Source organism: Chelonoidis abingdonii, chromosome 1 (genome assembly GCF_003597395.2).
Source record: "Chelonoidis abingdonii isolate Lonesome George chromosome 1, CheloAbing_2.0, whole genome shotgun sequence".
Classification (NCBI taxonomy): Eukaryota; Metazoa; Chordata; order Testudines; family Testudinidae; genus Chelonoidis; species Chelonoidis abingdonii.
In genome coordinates, this window is record NC_133769.1 from 7,569,931 (window position 1) to 7,585,189 (window position 15,259).

The 15,259-nt window shown below is 46.6% G+C and overlaps 1 protein-coding gene across 4 annotated transcripts in view; it reads right to left on the reverse strand.

The window, feature by feature from the left end:
- Window positions 1–15,259, reverse strand: part of SFMBT2 (Scm like with four mbt domains 2) — a 214,327-nt gene that overhangs the window by 71,674 nt on the left and 127,394 nt on the right. For all 4 annotated transcript variants that reach the window (XM_032773318.2, XM_032773316.2, XM_075063858.1 and 1 more), the window contains 2 exons: window positions 9,102–9,203; window positions 6,174–6,321 (listed from right to left, as the gene is read on the reverse strand). In XM_032773318.2, coding sequence (XP_032629209.1) covers window positions 6,174–6,321; window positions 9,102–9,203 — 250 coding nt within the window. The remainder of the gene's footprint in view (window positions 1–6,173; window positions 6,322–9,101; window positions 9,204–15,259) is intronic.

Consider the following 15,259-nt stretch of genomic DNA (forward strand, 5'->3'; position numbering starts at 1 on the left):
TAACACCATCAGCTCAGGATTAAACAAAGACTATGAATGGCTAGCCAACTACAAAAGAACAGGAGTACTTGTGGCACCTTAGAGACTAACAAATTTATTTCAGCATGAGCTTTCGTGAGCCTCAGCTCACTTCTTCGGATGCATAGAATGGAACACACAGACAGGAGATATTTATACATACAGAGAAGATGAAAAGGTGGAAGTATGCATACCAACAGGAAGAGTCTAATCAATTGAGATGAGGTATCATCAGCAGGAGGAAAAAAACTTTTGAAGTGATAATTAAGTTGCCCATAGAAGTGTGAGGAGAACTTAACATAGGAAATAGATTCAGTTAGTGTAATGACCCCAACCATTCCCAGTACCTGTTTAGGTCTGGAGTTAATTGTATCTAATTGCATATTAATCGAGTTCAGCAGTCTCTCTTCGGAGTCTGTTTTTGAAGTTTTTTTGTTGCAAAATTGCCACCTTCAAGTCTAATCTGAGTGAGTGATTAGAGAGGCTGAAGTTTCTCCCACTGGTTTTTGAATGTTACGATTCCTGATGTCAGATGTTGTCTACAAAACAAAAGCAGTTTCTCCTCCTTGGTGTTCACACCTCAACTGCTAGAAGAGGGCATCATCCTCCCTGACTGAACTAACCTCGTTATCTCTAGACTGATTCTTGCCTGCATATTTATACCTGCCTCTGAAAATTTCCACCACATGCATCTGACAAAGTAGGTATTCACCCACGAAAGCTCATGCTCCAATATGTCTGTTAGTCTATAAGGTGCCACAGGACTCTTTGTCGCTTTTTACAGATCCAGACTAATATGGATACCCCTCTGATACAAAAATCAAATGTTAAAGTCCTATCAATAATTATATAATACCAATATCCACCCGAGAAGCAAGAAATGGAAATTCATGAGGAAACAATGAGAGTTTAGTCAAAAAATGGATATTGTTTTTCATGGAAAATTTTAATTTTCTCTGAAATTCTATGTGAAACAGTTTTGGTTTTTTGACACAACACTATGCTCAGATTTTAGAAATGGACACATTTTTGGTTCCCCCTCCTTCCAATCCCTTTTTTCCCAGTTTTTCATGCTTTCTTGGTTTTTCATGGAAAATGAGGAAAAACTACAATGACACAGAACATTTTCTGCAAAAATGTCATTGAGGATGAAAGGTTGTTTTGCATCAAAACTCATTTTCGGATGAAAAATCTCAACCAGCTCCAAGAAAAAAAAAATCTTTATAGCCAAGTCAGTCTTCTACGTGACACAATGGAATGGAATACAAAACAAAGGGCATACGTAACTTCATGCGTTTGTCTTAATGAGAACATCCTACAGACCTAACACTCTCTAGCATTGCTGCTAAGACTCTGCTAACATGTGCTACATCTGTTGAACTTTAGCCCTGAAGCAACAATTCTACTGTGGCTAAGGAACAGTACCCCCATCTCCAATTAAAACCCAGCAGACAGTTTTTGGATCTTTTATTGTGAGTGACACGAAAGCTTTGCGGTGAAGATGGGAATGGCTTGTGGCAGTGGATTCACTGGTAGGCTATCCAATTGTCACGCCACCACCATTTTGCGGCCTGATACTGCACCACTGAAATCAGTGGAAATTTTACTACTGACTTCAACAGCGGCAGGATCGAGCCCTTAGAGAACAGCTACAAATGAGTATGCCGCAATTCACTAATATTAAGATTCAGTAGCAGAAGGGTGATTACTCCAAGAGCTGGCACTCACTAATTCTGCCTGCAAAACATCTATGGACCCAGGACCTTCTGATCCACATTGCAGACCTCACCTGTGTGAGCTTAATAAGTAGCTCCATTAGCAGGTTGCATTAATAAACCGTTATCCTCTTGTGGCTCAATGTACATTGACTCGCTTTGCTAATGTGTTTGACATGCTGCCCACAAAACAGAGAGAAAACGAATGCTATTATCTTGTCTGCACAAGACCGGAAGAGCCTAGTGGCTTACTCAGAAGTGAATATAACAAACCAAATGGACTGCAAGTTTTAAAGGGAGGAGTGTTCGCTTAGTAAACCTTACAAATAGCAGCTCTATCAAAATGTTCCCCCCCTTCCTAATAGCTCATGAAAAGAAACAATGGCTGTTACTCTAAAGGGAAGTGGTCTATAAATCCAGTTCTAATAAATATAAACTGTGCCTATTCAATGTTTATACAGAGGTAGGAACTGGGTATTCATTTTTGGCACTATATATAAAAACACTGCTCTATTTCTAGCAGCATATGTTTACAACTCCAGCACATGACTCATCTACTGTCCATTTTCTCTGTCGACCTCTGCTTTACAAAAGATGTGGTGGTGTACATGTAAAAGCAGGATGGATATTAAAAGCACGGTGATGCCGAATAATCAGACTGGCCACACTATGCCTGATGGAACAAGCTATTGCTGTCCAAGGCAATGAAAGTAAGGTAACATTATAATCATGGACGCTTATCTCCATTTAAAGTTATCCAGAGGATAGAGCGTAAATGTACAAGAACAAAGACTCCTTGTACAAAGAAGAAATTCTTAGCAGTGGCTTTGCTTTCTCATCTGCTCCTGCACATCAATTTGTGGACTTTTCCTACAGATGGGCATTTTGCTAGCAAGTATCTTCAGTGTCTTTTCTACATGGGAAAGATCCTGGCCAGAAACTTCTCGGCACGGGATCATATGAAAGAAGTTCAGGCTCTCTGCTGGAATGGATACCAGCGATTTACATGATGAGTAGGAATCTCATGAGGAATGATATTATTTCCTTCTCTTTATTGATATGGTACATTTAAGGCTGTGAGTTTGTCAAGGAAGTCATGGATTCTATGACTTTCCATGACCTCTGTGACTTCTGCAGCAGCTGGTGCGGCTGGTTCTGAGCTGCCAGAGCAGCCCAGACAGCCCCCCCAGCAGTCTCAGGCCACCCCTCCCGCCCCGCAACAGCAGGAGGAGTTTGGGTGTGGGTGGGGGGTCTCAGGCCTGGAGGTTGGGGTGCAGGAGGTGGTGAGTGCTCTGGGTGGCACTTACCTTGGGGGGGAAGGGCGGTCTCACTGGAAGGGGCAACATGTCCCTCCCTCAGCTCCTAGCTCCATGCGCTGCCTCCGCCAGCAGACACTGCCCCCGCAGCTCCCATTGGCTGCATTTCCTGGAGAATGGTTGCTGCAGTACTAGCAGCATGTGGAACTAGGATCTTAGGAAGGTACAGGTTGCCGCTTCCGAGAAGCCGGGTAGGGAGCCTGCCAGCCCCGCCAACTCCTTTCCCCCAGTACCAGCGGCAAGGGGTCCCGGGCTGCTCCCGCCCAAGCACCGTCAGCCCCCCACAGAACACTCCCCCAGCACTTGCAGTGGCCCCCTTATACACCCATGGCGCACCCCCCTGTGAACCCATGGCATCCCCTGGGCTGCACCCCCGAGCATCTGTGCACTCCCAAACCACCCGGGGTGCACCCTGGGCCGCCCCCCACCCAGCACCTGTGGGCCCTCCATAAGCACCATGGCACTCCCAAGATTTAGTCAGGGGTATAGTACAAGTCATGGCAGGTCACGGGCTGTGAATTTTTGTTTACTGCCTGTGACCTGTCCATGACATTTACTAAAAATACCTGTGACTAAAACGTAGCCTTAAATATATTTCATCAGTTGCCTGTTCACATCATTGTTGTCTTTTGGAAACAACTAATTTCTGTAGCTCTCCACCCCTTTTATATTTGTCCTGTTTGTTTCTTTAACACTCAAGGCTGATATTGTCCTGTTCAGAAAGGGCTAGAGAGACATGGACTCAGTAAGTTCCCCCAGTACTCTTTGCCAGTTTGATTTCATTTTTATTTCCCATACACTTTTTAAATCAGGCATTTAGAATTGCTGAGCCCTCTGATCACCTTTGAGTGACAGACATAGCGCTTGTCAGATGAAAAGGCTTTCGACACCCTGAGTGTTAAGATGTATTTTGGGCATAAAGCCATCAAACACACCAGAAGTAGTATATTAATTTACTCTGTATGGATATCTCTCATCTTCCTCACGTCATTTCTTACACGTCCCCTTCAGGATCCTTGATTCAACGGCCTCACCTACCAGACAGGAGATTTTCAGTGTGCTAAGTTAGCAGTTTCCAGGCATGTCTGTTACTGGGGGACAAGAGGATTTCTAATGATTCCTCAAGAACCTTTGGGAACCCAGATCCCTGGAGGTGATACTATACATCTATTTTCTCTTTAAACATTTCTGGCCCAGGTACAGAAACAAGTACAGTAGTCACCAGAGGTGCAACTACGCGCTGCTGCCATGCCAAAAAAATTTAGCATCAAATGCAGAAGTCAAGGCAACCTGAATCATAAAATTCTGTATTGAAAGGCCTTTGTATCACCTTGAATTGAAAGTGACTGGTAAGGAACTTATGAAGCAATGGCCGCTCTAGAGAGAAACATATGGTCTATCATCTTAGTTAATTAACAGGCCTGTATGAGATGGATTCTGAATAGGCAGGTTACCTGGTCAAGTATGTGGTGGCGAGGGGCAAGATTTATGAGCAGTGAAGCTGATACTTGTGGTGCAGTGAAATCAGGGAACCTCAGTTTTAGCCCTGGTACTGCCAGTGACTAGTATGAGTCCTTGGGCAAGTTACTTTGCTCTTCTGTGCCTTGGTTTGCCTTATCTAATTAGACCATAGGTCCTTTGGGGGAAGACCTGGCTATGGGTCTGTAAAGTGCTTATGATGCTGGGTCCTGTAATACAAATAGTCAACTAGAGACAATGGCTTTGGCTCAGGCTCTATATGAAGGGGGATTAACTAGACCATTCTTTGAGGAAATAGTTTTCGTAACAAACATTTGTGAACACTTAAGCAAATACCTTGATTTCAAGCAGTATTGAAATCAGTGTCAAGAGGCCACATTCGTGTCCCTCGAACTAGCAGAATAAAAGAGGATAAATTCTGTCTGCAGATATGAGTATACAGCTGCCACTGACTTCAGCATGGGCTTCAGATTAAGCATATGTCGAAGGGTTTTTGTGGGATGTGTGTCCAATACCTTGTATGGGTGAACCCACTAGAAACAGAGTTTTAACCCACTACCAGTATTAGCGTGACAATGGAATAACAGCTTACAGGCTAGCATGCAGCAGCATTTTATTGCCCATTTAAATAAACTCACACTCACCAAACATTACAGGGGGAAAAAATTACAATTTTGTTTCAAGTGGTTTTGCTGCCACCAGAATATCAATTTTAGCAAAAAAAAGTAGCATTATGGCTGATCTTGCACTGAAGTAGATGGACTTTGGAGTTTCAAAATTACACCCTATTCAAGATTTTCTAAAACTGGAACAATTTATCCGAATTGAACCAAAATGAAAAAAACTCCAGGTGGAAGTTCTCAGATTTTGTTGCAAGTGTTTCATTTGGCTTCCAGTCCTAATTCTACCCCCAATGTATTGTGTGTTCTTGGGCAGATAACGTCTTTGTGCCTCAGTACCCCCAACAGAATGGCCCCTTTCATAGCCGCGGGCTGCTCATTATCACTCTCCTTTAGCTACTTGCCATGTTATCTGAGCACCTCACGATGTATAAATGTATCTTCACAACACCTGCACAAGTCAGGGCAGTGCTATTAGCCCCATTTTACAGATGGGGAATTAAGGCACAGAGATGCTAAATGACCTGCCCAAGTCCAAACAGGAAGTAGGTGAAAGAGAGGCAAGATTTGAACCCCCGTTTCCCAAGCTACTGCCCTAGCCACTGGACTAGCCTTCCTCTCTGGATACAGTAATGAGGGGAGCACAATATGGCCTTCCATGTTCATACAGCACCATGAAGGTGCTGAGTATTATAAAGATCCATATTACAAGAATTCAGTATATTCTGTGTTGTTGTAGCTATGTCGGTCCCAGGTTATTAGGCTTTTTAATCAACTTCAGTACAGCACCTAATGCACATCAATAAATAAAACCATTTATAGGATAAGCTCAGCAGCTACTCTGATTTATTCCAGCTGTGGATTTGGTCCATATCATGTAGTGTAATTTTTTCCAGACAATTAGCACTTCTGTCTTCCAATGTAAATTGGTACAGGGTTTTTAAAGGCATCAAGAGAGCTGGTTTGTCTTTTGGTAGAGGAAAAACAACAACAAAATACCAACCATCAAAACACATAATACAGACCCTTGGGAGGTGTGAGATTGACTCCGTTTTTAAGGCACCATTGTACTGGTAAGATCCCTAAGGAATCAGCATGGCAGAGCATTGAGATTTTGCTGGGTTCGGGTCTCAGGTCATCAATGGTCACTTGTAAATAATGATTGTTAAAAACCTGAAGGGAAGAAAACAGGCTAATGTTAATTTATTTTAACGCACACCACACTGGGGTAAAATAACGTATCTATGCCTGGTTGTCAGCAGGGCTCATTTATCAGCACAGACAGTCGAAATAGGCTCCTGCAATTCCATAATGAGGGATGGAACTAGGAGTTGCATTGATCATGTCTGCAGTGTGGGTGAAACTCATCTACAAGCAGAGAACCAGCAAAGACTAGGCACCAGCTACCTCCCACTCAGAAGAGGGTGAAAGCAGGATTTAAAGCAGAGGTGGGCAAACTATGGCCCACAGGCTACTTCCGGCTCACGAGACCCTCCTCTTGGCCCCTGAGCTCCTGGCCCAGGAGGCTAGCCCCCGGCCCCTCCCCTGCTGTTCCCCCTCCCCTGTAGTCTCAGCTTGCTGCACTGCCGGCACAATGCTCTGGGTGGCAGCGCAGCTATAGAGCCGGCTTGACTCGGTGCTCTGTGTTGTGCAGTGGTGTGGCTGGCTCCAGCTGGGCAGCTCGTGGGCAGCGCAGCTGTAGCGCTGCCAGCCACCAGTGCTCCAGGCAGCGCAGTAAGGGAGCAGGGGAGTTGGACAGAGGGCAGGGGAGTTAGGGGTGGTGGTCAGGGGGCGGGGTGTGGCTAGGAGTCGGGGTGGTCAGAGGGCGGGGAGCAGGGGTGGTTGGATGAGGCAGGGATCCCAGGGGGGTGGTCAGGAATGAGAGGAGGGGTTGGATGGGGCAGCAGGGGGCAGTCAGGGGCGGGGAGGGGGTCTGGAGCAATCAGGGGACAGGGAGCGTGGGGCGGGTGTATGGGACAGGAATCCCGGGGGGGCCATCAGGAGACGTGGGGGTTGGATGGGACAGGAGTCCCAGGGAGCCGTCAGGGGGTGAGAAGTAGAGGGTGGTCGGATGAGGCGGGGGCTAGGTACAGTCTCCCCTAGCCAGCCCTCAGTACATTTCGAAAACCTGATGTGGCCCTCAGGCGAAAAAGTTTGCCCATTCCTGATTTAAAGGGCCATGGACCTCGTGCTGTCCTTTGGTACAGGGGCGAATTCCACCTGTTGTGTCACATCATAGTTACAAAGGGACACACAGATCCTGGGACCTCAGTGAGAGTCACATGCGGGCAGAACCTGGCCTGAAGTGTTTTATCTGAAGCATTGTGGCACTGACTTTCACCAGACCAGTTAAGAGGGATGATATACTTGCTAACGTTTCTGATGGTAAATATTGATTTGATGCCACATAAATATGCAAGGCACCATCTAAGATTCTGGGGCTGCTCACCAATTGAATTTGCTAGAAACAAATCCGGGCTCACAGGGCTGGCGCTTCCACTAGGCAACCCAAGCGGAAATTCGGCGGCGGCGGGGCCTTCCGCTCTGGGTCTTTAGCAGAAATTTGGAGGTGGGTCCTTCACTCGCTCTGGGACCCACCGCCGAAGTGCCCCAAAGATGCGGAGTGGAAGGACCCCCCGCTGACGAATGCTCAGAGGAGGAGCGCTGCCGCCTAGGGCGACAAAAACCCTGGTGCCACTTCTGCTGGCTCATCCTGGGCTGGAGATCAGAAGAGGCAAGGCATCTCTTTCCCCTTCATGTGTGCCTGGGGGCTTGATCCTGCATCCACTGAAATCAATGGCACTGACTTCAAAGGTGCAGGATTGGGTCCTGCCGCACGTTGCCACTAGCTCTGCCTATGCAAAAGGAGTGAACTGGCTAAGGCAGCTGGAAGAGGGTGTGTCCAGAGTGGTTGTAGGCAGGGCTTTTATAGTAGTAGGAGAGAGGGTAGAACGCTCAAAAAGGAAGTGTAGTGAGTTCCCAAGCCAGCTCCTCTCAGCTGTTTACACCACTGCACACCACCTCTAGCACAGCTCATGTGCAGACAGGCAAGGTTTAGCTCTTCTTTAATTACCAGGCAATGGTGGCCTTCTTGTCTGCTGTAAGGGCCATCAGCTAGATAGTGCAGACAGCTGCTTAGCGGGCACGCCAGCTGTTTCAGGTAGTGCAATATTCTTAACTACCAGTGTGGGTCTTGGAGAACCTCAATGGTGACACAACCTAACCAGAAAAGGCAACGCGGGTGTGAGGATCCATTTTAACACATCAGTCCCTGGTCAGTAAGTTGGCCTGAAAAGCACCTGCTCACTGCTAAGATGCCAAGGGACTGCAGAACAAATGAGGCCATCTGTTGTTCTGGGACTCTATGCAAGCATGAGGATGTGCTCCCTTTTCCGGGGTCAAAGGCGAGTGGATAAAGAAAGAGGTTTTAGCATGATTTACGGGTGCAAGCCCCTACACCCCCCACTCCCTTTCCCTATGGAATGTGTGTGTTACCACCAACATTGTACCAGCTTTATTGGGCAGGAGGGAGAAAACATGCATACTCCCTGTCCCTGCCCTATCCTGCCGCGTTGTCCCATGTGGTTGCCCTGATATGCAGAATAGCTTCTGTATGGCCAGGGTAGGGGAAGGGGAGATGATGCTGCATGGGCAGCCCGGTCCCTTCTTCCTTGTAGTGGGGGGAGATCTGCACACAAGGTCCCCACCATGTATAGGTCTAAGGAAGATATCACCCCGTGCCAACTAGCACAATAAAAATACACAGATGATCCATTAGGAGAGAGAGGAAGGTGAAGTGCACGGACTTTTTTTAATGCACATTTATTATTCTGACCTCCAGCTAATGAAATTCCACTGGACAGTCATTTAAACGTGATTATTAACCATGGGTGGTTATTAACCTATAGTTCGGGGCCAGCCTGGTATTTTCAGTCCCACTTGCAAGAGCTCACCTTAGTCACTGATGCAGGACAGATATTAAAGGGTTCCCTCATGTCCATCACCTCCAGCTTCATCCCCACTGTGAAGAAGTGGCTCCTCAAATCAGCATGATCCTGTGCATATATATGGGAAACAAGCAAATCTGCATATCAGCGATACCGGCCACAAACTCAGCATTTATGAGAACCAAGTGCCCCAGCATTTTATTTTACAAGAGCTACATTTGCCTGCATTAATGTATCTGCCTGTATTGCCTAGTTAATATGTTGCTCTGTGGCTTTAACTGCTTTCTCTGGGTGGACAGTTTTCCTAACAAAAGAAAGAAACCAAGTATAAACTTTTAAGGTAGGACTAGGATAGGCGAGAGAATGAAAGGATCCCATACTAATGCTTGGATCCCACAGGATGGATATTCAGGGCCAAATCTTTCATTCCTTAAACAGCCACAACTTCCACTGACTTCACCTGAAATTTCTCAGTGGATGTTGGCGGCTCGTAACCGTGAGCAGCTAGATTCTCATTTTCACAAAGGTGCTTCTGGGTGCTGGCCTGACAGCATAACAGGGTCTTAAATCAGACAGAAATGGATAACTTAGAATATCACTTGTGTACGGTCCCCTCATATGGTTTAAGGGATCTATGCCAGTCCTGTTCCTAGCCCCTCAGCATGGGGGGGCACACTGGGAGTTGTAACAGTGGAATGTCAGGGGTGTGGCCAGGACCGGCGCTAGGGTTTTTAGCGCCCTAGGCGCACGACAATTTCGCCGCCCCACGCCCTGGTCCCGCGGCTCCAGTGGAGCTGCCGCAGTGGTGCCTGCGGGAGGTCCACCAGAGCCACGGGAGCAGCTGACCGTCCGCAGGCACGACTGTGGCAGCTCCACTGGAGCCGCCTGCTGCCCCCTCCAGCAAAATGCCGCCCATCAATAATCCTGGCGCCCTAGGCGATTGCCTAGGCTGCCTAAATGGAAGCACCAGCCCTGGGTGTGGCCAGAGTGCACTGTCCTATAGCTATTCTCCATTTCCAAAGGCCCACAGGGCAGATGTGAAGGAAAGGCTGTTCTAAGTTTACACAACGGGCTAGACAGGTTCCTACATGACAAGAGAACACAGGAAACACAGACACAACTTTAAAGAGACCTTAACCCATCCCCCACTTTGACCCTGACCAAGCACAGGTAACTCAAAATTAGGCCCAGGGACCAAAATCAGGCTCTCCAGCAGTTGAGACAAGGGACAGCACTAGATGACAGCCATTTATTTTAAAAGCCATGCAATGAGACCACACATTACTGCTTTAGGGCTATGTTAAGCCTCACAAGGTAGGCGCGAAGAGATCACACAGGAGTTGGGACACTCTGGCTGACTCAGCAAAACTGCCTGTGGTCATCAGTGCCCATCCAGATCCGCTGAATGGGACAGAAGAAGGCAGGGGCCATGTCCCTGCCCCTTTGGCGAGCCTAGCTCTGGGGAAGGCATTCAGGGGATGCAGGCCCTGGGATTGTGGCTGACCCCCATGCAGCATCACAAGAGATGGAGGGATGGACGGATCCTTGGTCCCTCCTCCAGCTTGCAGACCTGCCCAGGAGTGGCAACAGCCACACAGGATTTCAACAAGGTTTTCCAAAAGTCACCGCTCCAGCCACATAGGATTTCAGCAAGGTTTCCCAAAAGTCACCGCTCCAGCTGGCCCCCTCAGCTGAGCAGAATAGGCCACGGAGACAGAACAGGTCCTCAGAACCCAAAAGGCTGGCAGCAAGGTGGCACATTTACAGGACAGCGCAGGGAAGCCGGCCAGTGCTAAACCTGGTCTGTGCATCGGTAAAGCACCCTCCACAAACACTAAATCCACTAACATAACAAAGGGCCAGAGTCTACCAGTCTAACAGGAAGGATGGCGCCAGTGGTTATGGCATTAGGCTGGGATTCGGAAGATCCGCATTCAATTCTCTGCTCTGCCAAAGGCTTGCTATGTGATCTTTGGCAGGGTCACCTAGAGTCTCTGTACCGCTGTCCCCCATGTGTAAAATGGAGATATTAGTCCGTCCCTCCTTCACAGGGGTGGTGCGAGGTTTGTAAAGTCTGAGAAGTGATGCAATAACATTATCTTACTCAGGCTGAGCAGTACCTTACGCTGCAAGGAGAAGATTTCAGTGGAAAAAAAGACTATGTGAATATGGGTGGACGAATCTGGACCTAGACACCCTGATTTGCTTTCCTGTGCATGCACGATTAAGGGAGAGGTTTCCCCAACTATGTAGGGAATTAATTTGGGTGTTCAAATGCCTTAATTGGCTTTTAAACTCTGAGCCTCAGACTCCAAACTGGGACGGTGCTAACCACAAATTTATCCTTTGCAAGGGGCAGGCAAGTCTTGTTCCCATTGTTTAGACACCTATTTCCTCAACAAAGGACATCACAGGTAGAGGCCCTAGGACCGCATTGCATTAAGGATCATGTTTCAGTTTTATTAGCTCAAGAGTGATCTCCTTTCTGTGATAAAAGAGTATTTCCGAACCATCAATCCATTAGCCAGTACATCTCCTGCGATAAGAGGTATTGTTTCACTTAAAAAAAATGCTATGGACTCCAAATTGCATGGAGAAAACCTACTTCTATCTAATAGTGCTTGGCAATGCTATTCCCTTCTACATTCACCACTACATGTTATATTCTTGTCCTAAAGTGGTTTTATATTGATTCAAAGTAGTATGTCATTTTTCCCCACTAGAACTATCTTTACTTATGGATTTAACAGTTTCTATTTTAGGGAACTTCTGTTTCTAGTGACATTGAAGGAAGAGCAGCAGAGAATCCTGTGGCACCTTATAGACTAACAGACGTTTTGGCCATCCTGCAGCAAAAAAACTTCAGGACCAGACTTCAAAGAGAAACTGCTGAGCTTCAATTCATCTGCAAATTTGACACCATCAGCTCAGGGTTGAACAAAGACTGTGAATGGCTTGACAACTACAGAACCAGTTTCTCCTCCCTTGGTTTTCACACCTCAACTGCTAGAACAGGGCCTCATCCTCCCTGATTGAACTAACCTCGTTATCTCTAGCTTGCTTGCTAGCATATATATACCTGCCCCTGGAAATTTCCACTACATTCATCTGACGAAGTGAGTATTCACCCATGAAAGCTCATGATCCAAAACGTCTGTTAGTCTATAAGGTGCCACAGGATTCTCTGCTGCTTTTACAGCTTCAGACTAACACAGCTACCCCTCTGATAATTGAAGGAAGAGTTTTACAAGCTTTAGTAGAGACGGAGGAATCATTGTTTCAATCTTGCTTTGCACTTCTATTGTACCTTTCATCAGAGGATCTCAAAGCACTCTAAAAACATTAATGGATTTAGTCTCCCTGCAGGGTAGATATTATTTTCTCCATTTTGCAGCTAGGGAAACTGCCGAAACTTAAATTAATTGCCTAAAGCTACACAGTAAATTAATGGCAGGGAAAGGAATCCTTGCCTCTGGCTGTATATTTTAAATATTAACAATAAAGCCTAGCACTTATATAGCACTTTTCACTTGTAGATCTCAAAGTGCTTTACAAAGGAGGACAGTATCATTACCTCCATTTTACAGATGGGGAAACTGAGGCACAGAGAGGCAGTGACTTGAGACGCTTACTCATGTTTGCTAGTTATCATCCCCTTTGGCAAGGGCCCAGTCCTGCTCAGTTTTAATGGCACGATCAAGCCCACGAAGAGGGTGACATCCAATTTCTACTAGCCTTACGGTCAGCAGTGCTTTATCTTGGGATCAGTCCCATTGCGTAAATGGGATTGCTCATGGAGTAACGCAATTACTCAACAAGAGTAAGGGTAGCAGAATCTGGACCTGTGTAAATAGTGCCTAGAGTGTATGGATGGATGCTTAAGAAATGCATATCGTCATCACCACCAAAATCATCAGCTTTCCCACTGAATGTTCAGTTAGAGACGGGGCATGGTTGCAAAATTCAGACCCGAGTCCAGATCTAAATTTCAAACCCCCAAAGTTTGGAAGCATTTGGACTGAGGATTTTGATTTGACCTGTTACAGACACAGGGTCCAACCATGAAGTTCGTTTCTACGTTTTGAATGCCCCCAACCATTTGCTTCAAAGTATATAGATAGGGATCATTTGCAAAATGTGCACTTGGGAACTAGATTTGGACTGCAACACCTCCTCCCAGATCTGGGATATGATCTCTTCTCAAGCATCAATACCTTTTAAAAACCCAGATCCAGCAACACACTTAAGCATGTGCTTTACTTTAAACAAGTGAGTAGTCCCATTGACCTCAAAGGGGGTTGCTCATATACTTAAAGTCAAATCCATGTTTAAGTATTTTGCTGATTGGGGCTTAAATACCTAGATCATATTGCGAATCATTTTTATCTGCATCCATTTCTAGGGTTGAGTTTTCCATAGCTAGTTTTTGTTGTTACTTTCTTAAAGACAAAATTAATCCAACAGAAAGAACAACTCTGTAAAAGTCTAACAATACCATAGCATAGTTTTAATTCCAAAGCACATCCATGTCTGCCTTCGGATCTTATTTTGCAGCCCAGCACCTTAATGTCTGAGCACCTTGCATGTCAAATCAATACCAACAGTGAAGTCCCTAGTGGACTTCATGGAGCCTCTGGTATTTCTTTCTTTTTGGGGTGAAAACTCTACAGAGGGTAGAGAGTTTTTTGGGGGAAAGTAGGGGCTGGGAGGAGAGGGGACTGATTTGTTTTGTTCAACAGTTGCATAGGGATTTAGGAGTAAAAAGGGTTGTGTAGCAAGGTGGTTACCCGAAGGGCTTAAAATAGCCCTGGGGGAAGGTTGTGGCTGGAAGCTGCTAAGCTGGGCTGATTGGGAAGTGGCTGCAGCTGGGCCACGCCCCAGTCAGGCCACAGCTGGCCTGTACAAAGAGGGTAGGAGCCAGGAGCTCACTGGTCTCTGCACGTAGAGGGAGATGTGTCTGGCTGCAGGGAGCTAGAGACAGGGTACCTGAAAGGAACAGGTCTGGGGAAAGGCTGCGGAGCTCCAGCTTGGAAAGCCCCAGGCTGTGGCCTAGCGTAAGGCCAACAGGTACTGGGGGTTGCAGAGGGCTGTCCATGGGTAGGCAAAGGCAGCAGGTCCAAACGCAACCTTGCCAGTGCTGAGTAGGCTGATACTGCAGTCTGCCCCAGGGTGTGGGGCTAGACAATGACTGGCAGTAGCAGTATACTGAGATGAGGTGGGGATAGTGGGTGGTGGTTCCCTGGGAAGGGGAGACCCTAAGACTGAGGGGTTATTGCCAGAGGGCAGCATGGCAGATAACGGGGCACTGGGTCCTGGGAGGGACATGGGGGCCAGAGAGAGGACAGGCAGATCAGTGGCCTGCAGAGGGTGCTACGGAGCTGGAATGAGCTAATTCCCAAAAGTTACCAGCAGGAGGTGCTGCAGGGGTGAGTCTGCTCCTCTACAGGATGTCACTGTGGAATGTCATTCTTATGATGTTTGCTTCAGCCCTAGAACCTGTTAGACTCTGGATTCACCTAATCTCCCCCCGAAGCTTGTTACACAATAACAATATTTATGTAAAATGTGTTAAACCACACTTTCACCACAACAATGAGGAGGGAAGAGAGGATCCAAAACACAGTCCTCCAGTCCCAGTAGTCTGACTGCTTTGGGCCACCGGCAACTGGCGAGGCTACGGCAAATGCTTCTCTTCAAAACTCCAATTAACTGACATAATTTCTAAGAATAGGTTTCACTGAAGTGAAAGGAAAGCTTTTAATTGGTATTACTCTCAGACTGATCCACTGCATAATGAACTACTCTCTCATTCCTGTATTTGCACTGCTACATGATATGCCATGTTAAACAGGAAAAAGGGACTTTTCTAGTCATTCCACACTGTGTTTGCTCTCCTGCTTTATTTCCTTCTATAAGGACGACCGAGTGTTTTAGGCACCTTTCTTAGATTTAAATCCTCATGAGGAGCTCCTTGTTCCCCAAAAATGGATACCCTCTGCAGCAGGAGTTTTGGATGTACAAAGGAAGGGCTCACTTCTGGAAAAGCAGTGGGGGCGAGCAGATAGGGCATGATGCCACAACTCAGGAGACTGGTTTTTAATTCCTGGCTCTCCTGGGTGACCTTGGGCAAGTGACTTAATGTCTCTATTTCCTCTCTTGCCCTT